Raw genomic sequence first — 17706 nt, 5'->3', positions numbered from 1 at the left:
AATCACATCAAAGAGAAATGTAGCTGAAATAGACTCAAAATAGCATAGCTCATCAATTTTGTAACGATTGATGAAATTATAATAAAAGTAAGCATATGTATTCATGATCGGGTTAATTATATATAAATATATATATTTTTTTTTTATATTTAATTATGTTTATTTTCAATTACATTTTGATCGATTTACCATATGTGTCATGTGTGCAAGAGCATTTAATCTTCGGTGTTCTGTTTTCAATTATGCTTTCTTGTTTATTGATAACTGAAAACAAATGATTTTCAGAGTATGACTGCATAACATATGCACAATCAAAGCCCAAACGTTTCCATGGCAATTTCAACACTATAGACTAAGATTTGTCCAATGGAAATCTAACAGTGTCCGAATTTTAGTATAAATATAAATCAACCTATCTCTATATATAAAACTGTTTGTCCTGACTGACTGACTGACTGACTGACTGACTGACTGATTGGTGATCAACGCACAGCCCAAACCGTAAGAGCTAGGAAGCTGAAATTTTCACTGTAGCTACCTTATGTGATGTAGGTGCACGTTAAGACGGGGTTTCAGGAAATTCCACCCGCAAGTGTGGCAAAATCGCGAAAAACGTTTGTATGTAACTTTTTTGTTTACCATCGGATCGGCCTCAAACTTATTTTCAAAGATCTTTGTTCAAATTCATTTGAGGGGTGTTTCACACTTTTCGAAAAATACGTTCCTCCTTAGTGGAAATGGAGGTCAAAGATTTGGTGGGTGACGTTTCGCGCTCAAATTCATTTCCAGAGATCTATAAGAAAAATCATTTGATACGTGTTTCACACTCTTCGCAGAATTCAAACTTCTTCGGGGGGAATGCGATTTAAAGATTTTTTGGGCGGCGTTTTAAGTTGTGTCCGATTTGCTTCAAACTTATTTTCAAAGCTCGCAATAAGAACTTAATGAATACGTATTTCAGCGATTTGGAAAATTCCACCCGCAACAGTGGTAAATTGGCGGAAAACGGTTGTATGAAAGTTTTTGTTTACCATCCGATCGGCCCCAAATTCATATTTAAAGATCTATGGTTAAATTCATTTAAGGGGTGTTTCACACTTTTTGAAAAATCCATTCCTCCTTGGTGGAAATGGAGGTCAAAGATTTGGTGGATGACGTTTTGTGTTCAAATTTATTTCCAAAGATCTATAAGAAAAATCATTAGAGACGTGTTTCACATTTCTCGCAAAATCTAAACTCCTTCGGTGGAAAATGCACTTTTAAGATTTTTTTGGTGAATTTTAAGAGTTTTCCGATTTGCATAAAAGTTGTTTGATTCCCGTCCGATCAGTTTTAAAATCATTTTCAAAGCTTTTTTGATTTTATAAATTACGTGCCACGGGCAAGGGCGGGTTATACCCGCTAGTTATAAATAAATATATATATTTTTTTTTTATATTTACTTACATTTTGATCGATTTACCATATGTGTCATGTGTGCAAGAGCATTTAATCTTCGGTGTTCTGTTTTCAATTATGCTTTCTTGTTTATTGATAACTGAAACTGTCTTTACCTACATCCCCAGTCTTATTTGGGTGAAGTTTTATTTTTTCCCGTTTTGCTTGAAACTTATTTTCAAAGCTCTACATAAGAATATAATGAATACGGGTTTCAGCGATTTGTGAAATTCCACCCGTAACAGTGGTAAATTGGCGGAAAACTTTTGTATGAAAGTTGTTTGTTAGCCGTCCGATCAGTTTCAAAATCATTTTCAAAGCTTTCTGAGAACATTTATTTTATAACAAACGTACCACGGGCAGTGCCGGGTTGTACCCGCTAGTCTTCTATAAAATACTTTCAGGTTGCTCGTCAACCATATCTTACGCTTTCATTAAACTTTTCAGATGATTTGTATGCTTTTTGAAATATAACAAACTCGTATCGTTTTCAAATAAGTTCTATCTACCCAAATAAGCTTTAAGCACTCTTTTAACTTATCTAAAGCTGTTATGCGTGCCTTTTTCAGTATCTAGTAATGGGGGTTTTAATAGACATTCGCCATATTGTGCGGATTCTTCAGTGAATCAGAATGGTATAGAGATCATGAGGTCTGATCATGATGAGCTTTCATTTATGGCAAAATGTTTACCGTAAAAAACTCCTTTTCAGCTCAGCCAAAGATGCTATGCATGCGTTTTCAGTAGCTTGTCATGGGGTATTGCAGTGATCCATTTACATTTGGTTGCAATGCAGTTAGTTCTGGGGTGCTGAAGCGGCCCATTTGATAAGAGGCGCTACAAAATCTAAAAGCTCGCCGAGCTTTTATAATTTGTCGAGTGCTGCGAGACAAAAGCAGAGCGACGCTCCACTGGGCGATTCATAAGCGAGTCGAGTGGGCTCTGCGAACAAACAGACCGGTTTTATATATTTATATGAGCTCTTGGACTTCGTCTAACACAAATAGATAGATACAGAAAACATTTGTGATTAGTCAAAAGATTAGACTCTAGATATGTCACCCAATGCGGAGCTGGAGGCCTGGCGCATTTCGGGCATATCCCGCACATATCCCAGCTATCGCAGACATTGGCCCATCACTGATGAGAGGTGCGTAGCTCGACATAGTTATAGATTGGTGTTGGACCATATCCCAAGGGTCACTCACAGTTGCCCCGCCCTTGCAGCTGGCTGGAGGGCAAGCACCGAGACGACGAGGCCGAGGGTCTGTGGCGCATCAAAGATAAGCTCTACGACTTGACGGACTTCGCGCAACGGCATCCGGGCGGCGCGTTCTGGATCGAGCGCACCAAGGGCACCGATGTAACCGAACCCTTTGAATCACATCACATCGAGGAGCATGCCGAGCGGATGCTCAGCAAATATGAAGTGCGCCCAGCCGCGAAGCCGCGAAATTATAAGTTTACGCTGGAGCAGAATGGCTTCTACTTGACCCTAAAGAGGCGAGTGCGAGCGAAGCTGCGAGCGCTTAATTATCGACCCAGCTTTAAGACAGATGTGAGTATCAAAAAAAAAAAAGAAAGTCGTTTTTAGTATATTTGGATTGAGGTTTAGGAATGTGTGTGTTATCAGAATATCACAAAATTGTTTCTATCAGATGTCTGCTATATTTGCAGCTTCTTCACACTGGCATCCTTATCTCAGTCTTCCTCTTCAGCTGGGCCGGCACAGTCCTGGACTCCTTGGTATTGCGTGCCATTGCGGGTCTTGCGCTCTGCTGGTTATCCACCTCGGCGCACAATTACTTCCATCAGCGTGACAATTGGCGCATGTATAGCTTTAATCTAATACTGCTCAACTTTAATGGCTGGCGCATATCGCACGCTCTTTCCCATCATGTTTATCCAAACTCGCTGCATGATCTGGAAATGTCGTTCTTTGAACCCTTCCTCTGCTGGATACCCAGCAGGCACTATGCGCGCCGGCACCAGCGTCTGATCTCCGTGCTGATATCACCTTTTATATATACGGTCATAAGTCTAGTGCAGTTAACACAACGGTTAGTTTTCCCCTATTATCAAACTTTCGGAATAATCTATATGTATTTATATTTCCCTTACAGTCTGGTCTACTCCCTGGTCAAATCGAATGTTCTGTACTGGCACGATCTTTTGGGCTTTACCTTGCCTGCCTTTCTGTACATCTCGACAAGTGTGGGTCTTGGCTCCGCGATCACTAGTTGGCTTATTATTTTGGGCCTGGCCAGTTTTCTGTTCGGCTTCATCGGCCTGACCGCAGCTCATCATGATCCTCGCATTTATCACGACGGCGACGCCACGCGCTCTGATCGCGATTGGGGTCTCTACCAGCTGGATACGATCATCGATCGTGGCGACATCAAGTGGTCCGATCTGCTGGTGCTCACCCATTTTGGTGAGCATGCACTGCATCATTTGTTCCCCACACTGGATCATGGTGTGCTGAAGCAGCTCTATCCGGAGCTGCGGCAGACCTTGCGCGAGTTCAAGTCTGAGCTGCGCGAAATTAACCACTGGGGTCACATCAGGGGTCAGACCCAGCAGCTGTTGCGTATGGAAACGAATCCAATTCCACCGGGCAGCAAAAAATTGAAATAGTTTAAGTGCTGATATAATTGTCGTGGTGAATGGGTGAGCTTTGATATGGCCACCAAATAAATGTATAAACTTCTGTGTAACTAGACGAGTAAGTAAAAATTGTGTTTCCGACAATTATAAGAGAGTATTATTCTCTTGATTAGCTGGAAAAATGGGCATGATAATAAAATTTTTTTTATTATATTTATTATATTCTCTCTCTCTCTCTCCCTCTCTCTCTCTCTCTCTCTCTCTCTCTCTCTCTCTCTCTCTCTGCTCTTGATCGCAGTTTTCTTTGTTCTTTGATGTATGTTCGAAATTATGTTTGACATATAATATTCCAAGTAATATAGGGGTATGGAGATAGATGGCAATAAAGAGATAGGATTTCCTTAGGATTGCTCTCTTAAAATTTATATAAATATATATATTTGAGAGGCGATATATATAAATTTGATAAGTAAAGAGAAAAAATGTAGAACAAATTACAATAACGAGAGCTGATAGCGAGAGAGAAAAAGAAAGTGAGAGAGAGAAAGAAAGAGAGAGAGAATTAAGTGCATGAGAGCTTAACCATTGTCAGAATAAGATAGCAAAAGTTTGTGCTGTATCATTTTGACGCTACACACAACACCTTTTACATATTCCTAATGGGAATCCACAAATTTGTCCGACTAGAAAATAGCCTATTCCCAAAGTTGATTGTCGTTAATTCAAATACAATCGTAAGCTCAAGTGGTTACAACATGAAAACTGTACCTTAAAATCGATATTTATCGATATCGAAAAAATATCAAAGTGAAAATTTGGCTTGTTAACCGTAAAAGATGTACGAAAGTCTACATGCTTAATTTATGATCAAGTATATATAGATGCTTAAGGGTCTTGATTGTACTTCCTTCCCTAATATACCCTATTTCAAGCATTTTTAATGGGTAAATTGCAGAATTTTAGCTAGCCGAAGCGTTAATACCCTGTAAGTCACGGTGACTTCATTATAAATAAAGATAAGAATTATAATAAATAACTATATATGCTTGTATATTATGTATATAAAGTTATAATTATATAACCGAACTATTGTACAACTCACGTAGTTGAGTTGGCAACCCACGGCTGGAGTTAATGATAGGCAAAAAATTGGTAGTCGATCGATAAGCGACTCGTTTGGCATTGGTTATAAATAGACTGCTTTGGGGCTACAGTCACCTAGTTAAGAATAAAGCGTTCCACCGAACAGTCGTCAAACAACATGGTTGGGCTACGGTTGAGCATAGTTGGGCTCTGCCTGTTGATGATCGCATTGACCGCGCGGGGCGCCAACATTTTGGGCCTGTTCAGCAGTCACAGTCCATCGCATTTGATACTCCACATGTCAATGATAAAAACGTTGGCCGAAAATGGTCACAATGTGACCGTGGTGACCATGATGAAACCCAAGGTCACGCACAAAGATATACACGTGATTGTGGTGCCCATGACGGATGAGCAGGAGGAGATAATGGAGACTCAAATGAATGAAATGGCTACTCAAAAGAATTCGGTTATCGATACCATGCGGCGTCTGATGAGCGGCATGAGGGTGATGGTTGACTCACAGCTGGAGCTGCTGTCGGATCCCCGTTTCCAGCGCATATACGAGACCAAGTTTGATTTAATGTTCATGGGCTATTTCATCAACGATTTTCAGCTGGGCGTGGCCGCCAAGCTGCAGGTGCCGGTAATTGTCTCCTGGATGCAGGCGCCCATGTTGGCCGTCGATGAGCTTGTGGGCAATCCCACAGAGAGATCGTATGTGCCCAATTTGGGAACGCCATTGGCACGTGGCGAGAAAATGGGCTTTGCTAAGCGTCTGCAGAACCTGGGCATGGAAGTCCTTGTAAGGACCATGTGGTCGATATTCGACCGTCGCCTGGAAAGGTACTATAATCAACAGTTTGGTCATGAAGTCAACTTTCCGACGCTGGCCGAGATGAAACGCAACGTTTCCATGCTGTTTACCAATAGCCATTCCCTCAGTGAGGGTCCCATCAGGCCACTTGTGCCGGCCGTTGCGGAAATCGGTGGCATTCAAGTCAAAGAACAGCCCGATCCTTTGCCGGAGGACATTGCCAAGTTTTTGGAGAAGGCGCAAAATGGCGCCATTTTGCTCTCCCTCGGCACGAACATCAAGAGCACGGCTGTCAAGCCCGAGCTGGTGCAGTCCATGTTCAAGGTGCTGTCGGGCTTGAAACAGCATGTGATCTGGAAGTGGGAGGACTTGGATAATACTCCCGGCAAATCGGCAAATATCCTTTACAAAAAGTGGCTGCCACAGGACGACATACTCGCCCATCCCAAGATCAAGCTCTTCATTAACCATGCGGGCAGAGGTGGCATCACAGAGGCGCAATACCACGGCGTACCCATGCTGGCTCTACCGATCTTCGGTGATCAGCCCGGCAATGCGGAGAATATGCAGAAGGCCGGCTATGGCGTGGCCCTGGACTTGCTGCAACTCAATGAAGAGAACTTCAAGGCAAATATTCACGAAGTACTCAACAACAAGCAGTATGCCCAGACGATCGGTCAGTTCTCGCAGCTGTACCGGGACAGGCCCCTCACGGCCAAGCAGACGGTGCTCTACTGGACCGACTATGTGCTGCGGCACAAGGGCGCCCCACATCTCCAGAGTCCGGCCGTGCACATGAGCACCGTGGCCTACCACAATCTAGATGTTTATGCTGTACTTGCAGCTGCCCTCTCCCTTGTCCTGATCTTGACTTGGCTTGCACTCAAATTCACCTGCCGCAAGCTATGTGGCAAGTCCAAGACGAGCAAGAAAGTGAAGAGACAATGAGTAAAAGTAATCAAAAATTATATTAATTCGTAAGAATTGTCTGAAATATATTTATTTTAATAAAACGGCCAAACTAGACTTAAGCTTAAGTCTTTGATTCATATTTACGTAACCTTACCCTTACCCCTTGTATGGGAAATAATGTAAAATAGTATAATAATAAATAATGTACAAGGCTATAGAGTATACACATTGGTATGTGCTTGATCAGAATGACGAGCTGAATAGAATGTTTGAAGTACTTTGACTGCTGCGTGCCGCTTGACGGGCTATCACGAGAAATAAAAGTCGTTAAGTTGATTAAATAACTTTTAGTTGAAGTCACATTTAAAGGTGACTTTTATCAATTCTTAGTTAGAAAACGATTTAAAGAGAAACGCAGCTGAAACAGATTAAAAACTAATGAAGATAAATCCCGGCATAGCCCCCGACTTAGACAATGCGACATCCATTCACTAGACTGGGACTCGAACGTACTGAAAATTTTTAGGGAATCTTTGCCATATCATAAATGATTCATTTAATCTTAACCATGAATGAACTTAACAATAAAAATTTATAGTAATCAGTAAATGATAAGCTCTACAACAGACGTATTCGGCTACAAAAAAATGTCGGCTAGTTGTTCTTAAAGGAGCTTATCAGGCCCTTCGACACAGCACGCCGGAACAGCTGAGACCAGAGACCAGACAGAGATAACATTAATGTAATACTGCCCTGTCATCTTAGCGCAGCAAGTGTGTTTGACTAAGAGAGCTTCACGCCGGCGGAAACTGTGCTAATAAAAGCCACTTGACTGGCCCATTCGCCATTCAGTTGAGCATGAGGATGGTCGGAGGCAACGTGCTCTTGATGCTGCTGGCGCCGCTGCTGGTGCTCCCAGTTGGGCGCGTAAATGGCGCCAACATTTTGGGCATGTTCAGCACATTTAGTCCATCGCATTTGATAGTGCACACGGCAATGATGCGGGCACTGGCGGATCGTGGACACAATGTGACCATTGTGACGTCTCTGCAGCTCAAGCTGGTGCCGCATGAGAATATCACACATATCCTGGCGCCCCTGAGTGAACAGTATGTGGCCTTCATTAATGAGTACATGGAGAACTCGGCCAAGGAGAAGCATTCGATGGCTATGACATTTCTCAAGGCGATAGCGGGAACGAGTCAACTGATAGACAGCCAATACGAGTTCCTAGTACATCCCAATGTGCGGGCCCTTCACGAGCAGCCGCAGGTGAAGTTCGATTTGATGATCTTGGGCTTTGTGTTCAATGATTACCAATTGGGCGTGGCAGCCAAGCTGGGCATACCCGCGATTATAAGCTGGGTGGGCGTGCCATTTTCATTTGTCGACGACGAGGTGGGCAACATCTACGATCCCTCGTATGTGCCCAACGCGAATGTGGCCCAGCACAAGGGCCTTCGTGCCATGGGCTTCGGTCTGCGGCTGCGCAACTATCTCGGCTGGCTGCTGCTCAAAGGCATAGGCGTGGCACTGGATATACGCATGAACAACTATTACATGTGAGTAACACGCTTCACTTTTTGACGAACTGCCTCCTAATCCTTGGCCACTCTTTTGTTGTATAGACGCGCTTTTGGAAAGGATCCTGCCCTGCCCAGCTACCAAGATGTGAAGCGACGCGTCTCGCTGCTCTTCTACAATTATCACTCGCATAGCGAAGGTCCTGTGCGTCCCACGGTGCCGCAGTCCATTGAAATAGGCGGCGTGCAGATCAAGGAACAGCCGGATCCACTGCCGAAAGAGCTGGCTGAATTTATGGCCAATGCCACAGAGGGTGTCATCTTCTTTAGCCTGGGCACCAATGTCAAGGGCTCCTACTTCAAGCCACACATCATGGAGGCCATCTTCAAGGTGTTTGCGCGCCAGCCGCTGCACGTCATCTGGAAATGGGATGATCTGCAGCATAAGCCGGGCCAGGCAGCAAATATATACTATCACAACTGGCTGCCACAGGACGACATCCTGGCCCATCCGCACACCAAGCTCTTCATCACGCACGCCGGCAAGGGCGGCATTGCGGAGGCCCAGTACCATGGTGTGCCCATGCTGGCGCTGCCCGTGTTCGGCGATCAGCCTGGAAATGCGGAGCACATGGTATCCGCCGGCTTCGGACTGAGTCTGGATCTGCTCACGCTAACCGAGGACGGTCTGGAGCAGGGCATAAGCGAGCTGCTGCACAATCCAGCGTATCGCCAGAATGTTCGCAAGTTTTCCCAGCTGTATCGCGATCGTCCGCTCACCGCTCGCCAGTCTGTCGTCTATTGGACGGAGTACGTAATGCGGCACAATGGTGCCTACCACCTGCAGAGTCCCTGGCTGCACATGAACTTTGTGGCACGCCACAATCTCGACGTGTATGCCTGCCTCCTGCTTGCTCTTGCCGTCTCTATGTTTGTTTTTCTGCTGTTCCTGCGATTCGTTCTGAGGCAGCTGCGGCGATTGACACGCTTAAAAGACAAGGTCAAAAAGAATTAGACACCTACATCTAGTTAATCCAATTGATAGACTGCACCCATTACGCATACGACGCGTGGCGCGGCAATCAGAGACATAATGCTATAATCGGTATATACATATATACATTTATATATATAGAACCACACAAGTAGCAACAAGTTGTCAACAATTCCTAGCGACTATTAATAGTCGCATTTTTCTCTCTTTCTCTCACTCTCTCTCTTTCTCAGTGCAATCACACTGAAGAAAATTACTTGGCAGCAGCTGAAGAATTAAAGAAAAATGACTTTATCTATTGCTCTAATAGAGTATATAACACTTTTAAATTAAAAAACCTACAAACCAATTAAAAAACCATAATATTTAATGGCTTTTACTGAAAAATAAATAAATACCTGGGTTAACTTGGGTCTAAGATCGTAAGATCTGATTTAATAAAAGTCCGAAATTCAGGCTTGAGTAATGGGCCTTTTATTATATCTAATAAAATCCATTTAGATGTTCCAAATATATATATCCTATATTTTTGAATCGAAAAATAATTCAAAAAATTTGATAAACAGCGAATATTAATTTTCTAGGCTTGAGCCCTAGCTAGGGTAGGAACTTTAGGCAAAACAACTTTAGATGCATATAAAACTTGTAAACCATTTAATTGCTAGCTTTTTTTTATATTAGAAATATATTTTTAATACAGTTTACGTTCAGTGCACTTTGCCTGTTGTACAACCCCAAGTTTTACTATAATTTCGAGATAAGCCCCTACGTGATTATTTTAATGAGCAATGTCCAGTTTTGTTTGCTGTTTAAGCAAAAAACGATACGGGCTTAATTTTTCTGTAGGTTGCTCTCTCTTTCTGTAAGTTGCTCTCTCTCTATCTCTATCTTGCTCCCTCTCTATTTCTCAGCGAGCAACTTAGTGTGCTCTCAGTGCGCTTTTTTTTAGCATTCTCTGAATCACATCTCGATTCTCGACTAGAGCCGGTTCTCAGTGTCTCCGTTGCCATCGAAACGCGCAAACCGAACGCGAATGCGCTTGATTTTGGTTTGTTTTCTTTATATACAAACTGTTGTTCGCTATGCATTTATAATTTGCGAACTCGATTGTTGCTGTTCTGACCATATACCCACATACCTATATATATATATATATAAATATGCAAAACATGCATATTGCCGTGCGCGGTATGCGTACAAATTGAAATATTATAGCTTATATAATTGATATTTTATTGATTTAGAACTTTGTCTTATGTATTAATATGTTACGTTCGTTAATTCAAATCAAGCTAGAATTTAGCCCTACACCTCATATATCCTACAGCTTAGACTAACAAGAAGTTAAAGTGGTTCCAATTTCATAAGTTTCCAGCTGGATTTCTCTTTATATTACGTGTTCGCTTTATGTTTATGTGATAGCGTTAAGTTTTTTGTTTTGAAATTCAAGAGGTAGCTGACAACAAATTTTAATACCCTGTACCCTGTAGCAGCATGTGTGTGTGTGTGTTTACAAATGTACTGAAGGCAGCTCGGGTGTTTTCTAGCTATCTATCAAAGTCGACAGCAGACAAAAAATCAGGAATATTTTACAAAACTGTTGCATGTAGGGAAGTACAAGTGCTTGTTTCGGCAAATGCAGCTAGTGCAGGGTATATGCTAGTTGGGCACTGCCGACTAAAGCACTCTCATTTGTTGCATTGCATGTACAACATTTACAGAACGCAACGAAAACGATAACGCGTTTGGCGATTTAAGTTCCCTTATCAGGAGGCATCAAGCCTTCAGTTTGTATAAATAATCGTACTTCGAACAGACGTTGACATGGCGCACCAGGGCAGATCTCTTCTGTCCGGCACATATGCGTGCCTGTTGCTCGGATTCCTCGTGCTCCAATCGCCGGCTGTGGAGGGCGCTAATATATTGGGCGTGTTCGCCAGCCACAACCCATCGCATCTGATAGTCCACATGTCCATCATGAAGGCACTGGCGGAGGAGGGTCACAATGTGACAGTGGTGTCAACCTCACAGCCAAAGGTCACCCACAAGAGCATCAAACATATTGTAATACCCCGGAGCGCAGCCGAGGAGAAAGTAATAAGCGATGGATTGACCACATTGGCCAAGGAGAAGCCCTCGATGGTTACGATAATCAAACATTTTTTTGGTTCGCTCTCACTTCTCATCCATAAGCAAGTGGACGTGCTGGAGGACAAACGCTTTACCGATCTCTACAAGAACAAAGACAACAAATTTGATGCAGTTGTCTTGGGATTATTCTTTAACTTCTATCAGGCGGGCCTCGGTCCCAGATTCAAATGTCCGTTGATTTTGAGCTGGGCGGGACCACCCATGGTGCGAATCAATGATGCTGTTGGCAATCCCGAAATGATCGCTTCGGTACCTGGCATGAATGTTGCCGTTCTGCCGGGCCAGGCCATGAACTTTAAGCAGCGTCTGGCCAATTTTGGTAGCTCCATGGTCTTCCGGCTCTTGAGTTTCTATCTGGAGATGTTAAATGCACAATTCTACGAGTAAGTAACAGTTCCTTATCTACTTATTTATAAAGACTTATTGATTGACTGACTGATTGACTGATTGGAGATCAAGATACCAATAAAATGTTCTTTTCTTTCATAGTATTTGAACACTAAGAGGGGGGCTAGAAAAAAAAATGCGGGAGAGGTGGATTATTGGATTTTTTAATTCATGGTCTGAAAAGGTCCCTTAAAGATCTCTGTAAATATGCATTGGTTTTTCGATCCACAGCCTGGGAGGAAAATGAGAATTCTAGATTTATGGGCGCGTATTAAATTTTCGTTCAGCTGCAAACTTACAATACATAAAAAAATATTTATGTATATTATAGATAGTCTACTCCTAAGATCAGAAAATAGATCTGCTATTATTCCATGATTTTTGTAGTATGTCCTTTGAAACGTTTTTCACTGAAAATTCACCAGTCTACTTTGGGAATAAAGGGACAATACTCTGATAAAATTGTTAAGAATGAATTTTAAGAAAAATAACATGGCCTAAAGCCGTCTCATTCCTGCTATTTCTTCTATAAATTGTTATTGATGAGTTTTAACTTTACAGTCGCCTTTGGGGCAATGATCCGGCCATGATAAGCTATGAGGAGGCCAAGAAGAACGTGTCTCTGGCATTCTGCAATAGTCATGCCATCAGTGAAGGACCTATCAGGCCTAACGTGCCTGCAGTTATTGAGATTGGTGGCATACAGATTAAGGATAAGCCCGATCCCTTGCCACAGGACATAAAGGAGTTTTTGGACAATGCCAAGCATGGCGCGATTCTCTTCAGCCTGGGCAGCAATCTCAAGGGCGATCACATTCAACCAGAACTCATTGGCAAGATATTCGAAGCGCTCTCTAGCCTCAAGCAAAATGTGATCTGGAAGTGGGATGATCTTAAGAACTTGCCCGGAAAATCGGCAAATATTCTCTATAAGAAGTGGCTGCCACAGGACGACATACTCGCCCATCCCAATATTAAGCTATTTATAACGCACGCTGGCAAAGGAGGCGTCGCCGAGTCTCAGTACCATGGCAAGCCCATGCTGGCGCTGCCTGTGTTTGCCGATCAGCCTGGAAATGCAGATAAGCTGGTTCAGGCCGGATATGGCCTACGGATTGAATTGTTAACCCTGGAGGTGGATGAGTTTCAGGATGCCATCAAGGAGATACTCAAGAATCCCAGCTACACCACCAAAGTGCAACAGTTTTCTAAGCTCTATCGCGATCGTCCCATGTCGGCCCGCGATTCGGTAATCTACTGGGTAAACTATGTGCTCCGTTATCGTGGCGCCGGGCACATGCAGAGTCCCCTCGTCCATATGAACTTTATTGCGAGCCACAATCTGGACGTCTATCTACTGCTTACAGCGATTGTTATTGTTATCGCCTTGATAAGCACAATTGTGCTCAAGTTCTTCTGGAGAAAGTGTTGTGGCGGCAAAGGTAAGTCTCAAAAGATGGCCGTTAAGCCAAAGATCAAGAGGCACTAATATTATTTATTGTAAATAGGACAATAAGATTTGATTTATTTTAATAAGTGTAACTAAACTAGAAAAATCGACAATTAATTCCGATGTGAGTAGCATACGCAATAAGTAAGAATGCTCTGTCATAAGGAAATTTCATAACATCTATTAAAAAGTAAAAACATGTTATTCTAAACTAATCTAAGACTTCTGTATAAGACTTAATATAATCTTAATATTATAATAAATGGGCACAATATCGGGTTGCTGCACGTGCTAAGCTTGTGTGTTGCGATCGCATAGTGCATGTCTTTGCTGCAAAATTTCGCAGACTTTTGAATTTTAAGCTACACACATTTATTTTTGAGTAAAACGTATAAGTATATTATGCATATGCATAAGTATTATATGCATATTGAATCTGTATTGTACAATTATGAAATACCAAATGACTCAATCAATGAATGAGCTGTCTAAGTAACTAAGTTTTTGGGAAAACTGAGCTCCGATTTCATAAAAAACCAATGTATTTCCCTATGACCACCGTAGCTATAAAATCCCCTGAGATGGCGAGTGCCTTAATTATCAATTAATTGCTAGTTTATTTATATGAGATCAATGTTTTGTCAGTTTTCTCTCAGTGCACTTTGATTGTTATGAATATGACTTGCGTTTTGTGCTACCTTAAGTTTTACTATAATTTCGAGAAAAAAATCACGTAAGGGTGATTATTTGCAGTGAGTAAAACAAATGTCAAGTTTTGTTTGCTATTTGTGGAAATAGCAATATAACGAGCTCTATTTTATTTGCTTAAAGTTGCTCTCTCTTCCTCTCTATTTCTCAGCAACCAATTATTTCTCTCAGTGCATTTTTTGTTTTGCCATTAATTGACTCGCATCTGTCCAAACGATTCTCGGCCAGACCCGGTCCTCAGTGTCTCCGTTGCCATCGAAACGCGCAAGCCGAACGCGAATGTGCTTGATTTTGGTTGGTTTTTATAGTTTGCGAATGCGATTGTTGTTGTTCTTACCATATATATATACATATATACATGTTTATATATATATACATAGTGCCGCGCGTTATGCGTACAAATGAGAAAAATGAAAATTATATACGAGATATTTAATTGCTTTAGAACTGTGTCTAATGTATTAGTATGTTATTGGCGGTTCGTGCGCTATATCAAAAGTTCATTAATTTAATTCACCCCGTTGACATTGCTAGCTGTCGATAAGTTAACCCTATGCTCCATTTACCCTACAGTATACTTATTTAGTTAAAGTGCCGCCAATTTCATAAGTTCCCAACTGGATTTCTGTTCATATTACGTGTTCCTTATGTTTTTGTGATAGCATTTAGCTGTTTGTTTCGAAATTCGAGAGGTTGCTAACAACAAATTTTAATACCCTATACCCATTAACGGGTAAATAATAGGGTATAATGCAGTGATTGCAAATGTTTGAAATGGACATGGAAATACATAAAGTATATGGCCATTCGACAAGGCTACTTTTGCCGATAAAGAATATATATAATTGATGCGATTTGGCGTCTGACTGTCCAATCACAGAGACTTAAAAAGGCAACATATGCATGTTAAGTTAAAATTTAAGTTAAAATTTATTGATAACTCATCTCGGTTATCGGGATCGATAATTATTTATTTGCTGTTCAGATTTTAAAGCATATCTGTAAGAATAAAATAGCCAGAAATTCAAAATAAGATTTCCGCGAACCTCCCAGAGAAAAGATATTTTTATATAACTGAACCTGATGCCACTTTTTAACCCAGTAAACACCTGAATATTATTTTTTTTCATTTAAATATGTTTTATTTTGAGCTGGAAGGAACTTTTTAAGAATCAGTTTTACATTGGGTTGCCTATAGTGATCAGATTCCTGCGATTGTGCTTGTATTATGATTTATTTTTCGGTAACTATCGGTGGATCGTTTCGGCAAATATAGCTAGTACAGGGTATATGCCAGTCGGACAGCATCGGCTAAAGCCTTCTCACATTTACAGAACGCACCGAAAACGATAACGTGTTTGGCGATTTAAGACCCCTTATCAGGAGGCATCAATGCTTATCAGACGGCCGGTCTGAGGCGAAGCTTTTAGTTTATATAAATAAACGTACTCCAACCAGTACACTTAGTTCCACATAAACATTACCAAGGAGACGTTGACATGGCGCACCAGGGTAGATCTATTCTGACCGGCACATTTGCGTGCCTGTTGCTCGGATTCTTTGTACTCCAATCGCCGGCTGTGGAGGGCTCTAATATATTGGGCGTGTTCACCAGCCACAGTCCATCGCATCTGATAATCCACATGTCCATTATGAAGGCGCTGGCGGAGGAGGGCCACAATGTGACAGTGGTGTCAACCGCACAGCCAAAGGTCACCCACAAGAGCATCAAACATATTTTGATACCTCTGACCGCAGCCGAGGAGAAGGTCATAAGCGATGGCATGACCGCAATGGCCAAGGAGAAGCCCTCGATGGTTACGACGATGAAAAGCTTATTTGGTTCGCTCTCGATGCTTATTTATAAGCAAGTGGACGTGCTGGAGGACAAACGCTTCACCGATCTCTACAAGAACAAAGACAACAAATTTGATGCAGTTGTCGTGGGTTTCTTCTTCAACTTCTATCAGGTGGGCCTCGGTGCCAAATTTAATTGCCCGTTGATTTTGAGCTGGACCGGAGCGCCCATGGTGCAAATTAATGATGCTGTTGGCAATCCCGAACTGGTCGCCACGGTGCCCAGCATGAATGTAGCCGTTCTGCCGGGCCAGGTCATGGACTTTAAGAAGCGTCTGGCTAATTTTGGCAGCTCCATGTTCTTGCGCCTTTTAGGTTTCTACCTGGAGGTGTTAAATGTGCAGTTTTACGAGTAAGTAGCAGTTTCTTATCTATGTATATTGACTGATTGATAGACTGATTGATTGACTGACTGATTGATTAAGAACCTTATACTGTATTTACCGAATGCGCCAAGCACTTATCTCGGGGCTTTTGGCAAATTTTACCCTCAACCGTGGAAACGATTAATGAAACCTTTTTGCTTATCCTTCATTCGTCATCAAACTCATTTTCAAAGATTTTTAAAATATATATATGTTGAAATAACGTGAAGCTCAAGATAGTAGGGGTATAGTTAAATTTTCGGCGGGTGGAAAAGCACGTTATTCCTGCTTGTTGTTTTTATATATTGTTATTAATCAGTTTCTACTTTACTTACAGTCGCCTTTGGGGTAAGGATCCGGCCATGATAAGCTATGAGGAGGCCAAGAAGAACGTGTCTCTGGCATTCTGCAATAGTCATGCCATCAGTGAAGGACCTATCAGGCCCAACGTGCCTGCAGTTATTGAGATTGGTGGCATACAGATTAAGGATAAGCCCGATCCCTTGCCACAGGACATAAAGGAGTTTTTGGACAATGCCAAGCATGGCGCGATTCTCTTCAGCCTGGGCAGCAATCTCAAGGGCGATCACATTCAACCAGAACTCATTGGCAAGATATTCGAAGCGCTCTCTAGCCTCAAGCAAAATGTGATCTGGAAGTGGGATGATCTTAAGAACTTGCCCGGAAAATCGGCAAATATTCTCTATAAGAAGTGGCTGCCACAGGACGACATACTCGCCCATCCCAATATTAAGCTATTTATAACGCACGCTGGCAAAGGAGGCGTGGCCGAGTCTCAGTACCATGGCAAGCCCATGCTGGCGCTGCCTGTGTTTGCCGATCAGCCTGGAAATGCAGATAAGCTGGTTCAGGCGGGCTACGGCCTACGCATCGACTTGTTCACCCTGGAGGTGGATGAGTTTAAGGGTGCCATCAAGGAGATAGTCAAGAATCCCAGCTACACCACCAAGGTTCAACAGTTTTCCAAGCTCTATCGCGATCGTCCCATATCGGCCCGCGATTCGGTGATCTACTGGGTGAACTATGTGCTCCGTCATCATGGCGCCGGGCACATGCAGAGTCCCCTCGTCCATATGAACTTTATTGCGAGCCACAATCTGGACGTCTATCTATTACTTACAGCGATTGTTATTGTTATCGCCTTGATAAGCACAGTTGTGCTCAAGTTCTTCTGGAGGAAATGTTGTGGCGGCAAAGGCAAGTCTCAAGAGACTGGCCAAAAGGCGAAGGTCAAGAAGCACTAGTACTATTTATTGTAAATAAGACGATATAAGATATTACGACTTTTTTAATTGTAAATAAGCAATACAACGACAATAAATTTCGATGTAAATATTACACATAGGTAAGAATGCTCGGTCATTATAATATCTATTACAATATCTATTTAAAAA

The 17706-nt window shown here is 42.2% G+C and overlaps 5 protein-coding genes across 5 annotated transcripts; all 5 read left to right on the top strand.

Moving 5' to 3' along the window:
* Nucleotides 1-2435: 2435 nt before the first annotated feature.
* LOC135434169 (cytochrome b5-related protein-like) lies at nucleotides 2436-4257 on the top strand. Its single transcript, XM_064690606.1, has 4 exons — nucleotides 2436-2587; nucleotides 2665-2995; nucleotides 3115-3497; nucleotides 3561-4257. The coding sequence occupies exons 1-4, from the start codon at nucleotides 2493-2495 to the stop codon at nucleotides 4072-4074; spliced, it is 1323 nt and encodes a 440-aa protein (XP_064546676.1). The 5' UTR covers nucleotides 2436-2492; the 3' UTR covers nucleotides 4075-4257.
* Nucleotides 4258-5277: 1020 nt separating this feature from the next.
* On the top strand, nucleotides 5278-6975 carry LOC135434172 (UDP-glucosyltransferase 2-like). The gene has a single exon (XM_064690609.1). The coding sequence runs from the start codon at nucleotides 5306-5308 to the stop codon at nucleotides 6890-6892; it is 1587 nt and encodes a 528-aa protein (XP_064546679.1). The 5' UTR covers nucleotides 5278-5305; the 3' UTR covers nucleotides 6893-6975.
* A 716-nt stretch (nucleotides 6976-7691) lies between these two features.
* Nucleotides 7692-9736, top strand: LOC135434171 (UDP-glycosyltransferase UGT5-like). The gene is made up of 2 exons (XM_064690608.1): nucleotides 7692-8418; nucleotides 8485-9736. The coding sequence occupies exons 1-2, from the start codon at nucleotides 7715-7717 to the stop codon at nucleotides 9392-9394; spliced, it is 1614 nt and encodes a 537-aa protein (XP_064546678.1). The 5' UTR covers nucleotides 7692-7714; the 3' UTR covers nucleotides 9395-9736.
* Nucleotides 9737-11154: 1418 nt separating this feature from the next.
* Nucleotides 11155-13400, top strand: LOC135434174 (UDP-glucosyltransferase 2-like). The gene is made up of 2 exons (XM_064690611.1): nucleotides 11155-11907; nucleotides 12473-13400. The coding sequence occupies exons 1-2, from the start codon at nucleotides 11198-11200 to the stop codon at nucleotides 13398-13400; spliced, it is 1638 nt and encodes a 545-aa protein (XP_064546681.1). The 5' UTR covers nucleotides 11155-11197.
* Nucleotides 13401-15306: 1906 nt separating this feature from the next.
* LOC135434170 (UDP-glucosyltransferase 2-like) lies at nucleotides 15307-17656 on the top strand. The gene is made up of 2 exons (XM_064690607.1): nucleotides 15307-16278; nucleotides 16629-17656. The coding sequence occupies exons 1-2, from the start codon at nucleotides 15569-15571 to the stop codon at nucleotides 17554-17556; spliced, it is 1638 nt and encodes a 545-aa protein (XP_064546677.1). The 5' UTR covers nucleotides 15307-15568; the 3' UTR covers nucleotides 17557-17656.
* Nucleotides 17657-17706: the final 50 nt, after the last annotated feature.

This window comes from Drosophila montana, unplaced genomic scaffold, assembly GCF_035044405.1.
Source record: "Drosophila montana isolate Dmon_TW-CO22-7 unplaced genomic scaffold, ASM3504440v1 contig_3280_1, whole genome shotgun sequence".
NCBI lineage: Eukaryota > Metazoa > Arthropoda > Insecta > Diptera > Drosophilidae > Drosophila > Drosophila montana.
This window is presented reverse-complemented; position numbering and strand designations above follow the sequence as displayed.

What these genes read in the sequence shown, in the direction of transcription:
- LOC135434169 (XM_064690606.1), top strand. Translation starts at nt 2,493, where the DNA reads ATGTCACCCAATGCGGAGCTGGAGGCCTGGCGCATTTCGGGCATATCC. An exon ending in TGGCCCATCACTGATGAGAG is followed by an intron (nt 2,588 to 2,664) that starts GTGCGTAGCTCG and finishes CCGCCCTTGCAG; the next exon opens with CTGGCTGGAGGGCAAGCACC. An exon ending in CTAGTGCAGTTAACACAACG is followed by an intron (nt 3,498 to 3,560) that starts GTTAGTTTTCCC and finishes TTTCCCTTACAG; the next exon opens with TCTGGTCTACTCCCTGGTCA.
- LOC135434172 (XM_064690609.1), top strand. Translation starts at nt 5,306, where the DNA reads ATGGTTGGGCTACGGTTGAGCATAGTTGGGCTCTGCCTGTTGATGATC.
- LOC135434171 (XM_064690608.1), top strand. Translation starts at nt 7,715, where the DNA reads ATGAGGATGGTCGGAGGCAACGTGCTCTTGATGCTGCTGGCGCCGCTG. An exon ending in CGCATGAACAACTATTACAT is followed by an intron (nt 8,419 to 8,484) that starts GTGAGTAACACG and finishes TTTGTTGTATAG; the next exon opens with ACGCGCTTTTGGAAAGGATC.
- LOC135434174 (XM_064690611.1), top strand. Translation starts at nt 11,198, where the DNA reads ATGGCGCACCAGGGCAGATCTCTTCTGTCCGGCACATATGCGTGCCTG. An exon ending in TTAAATGCACAATTCTACGA is followed by an intron (nt 11,908 to 12,472) that starts GTAAGTAACAGT and finishes TTAACTTTACAG; the next exon opens with TCGCCTTTGGGGCAATGATC.
- LOC135434170 (XM_064690607.1), top strand. Translation starts at nt 15,569, where the DNA reads ATGGCGCACCAGGGTAGATCTATTCTGACCGGCACATTTGCGTGCCTG. An exon ending in TTAAATGTGCAGTTTTACGA is followed by an intron (nt 16,279 to 16,628) that starts GTAAGTAGCAGT and finishes CTTTACTTACAG; the next exon opens with TCGCCTTTGGGGTAAGGATC.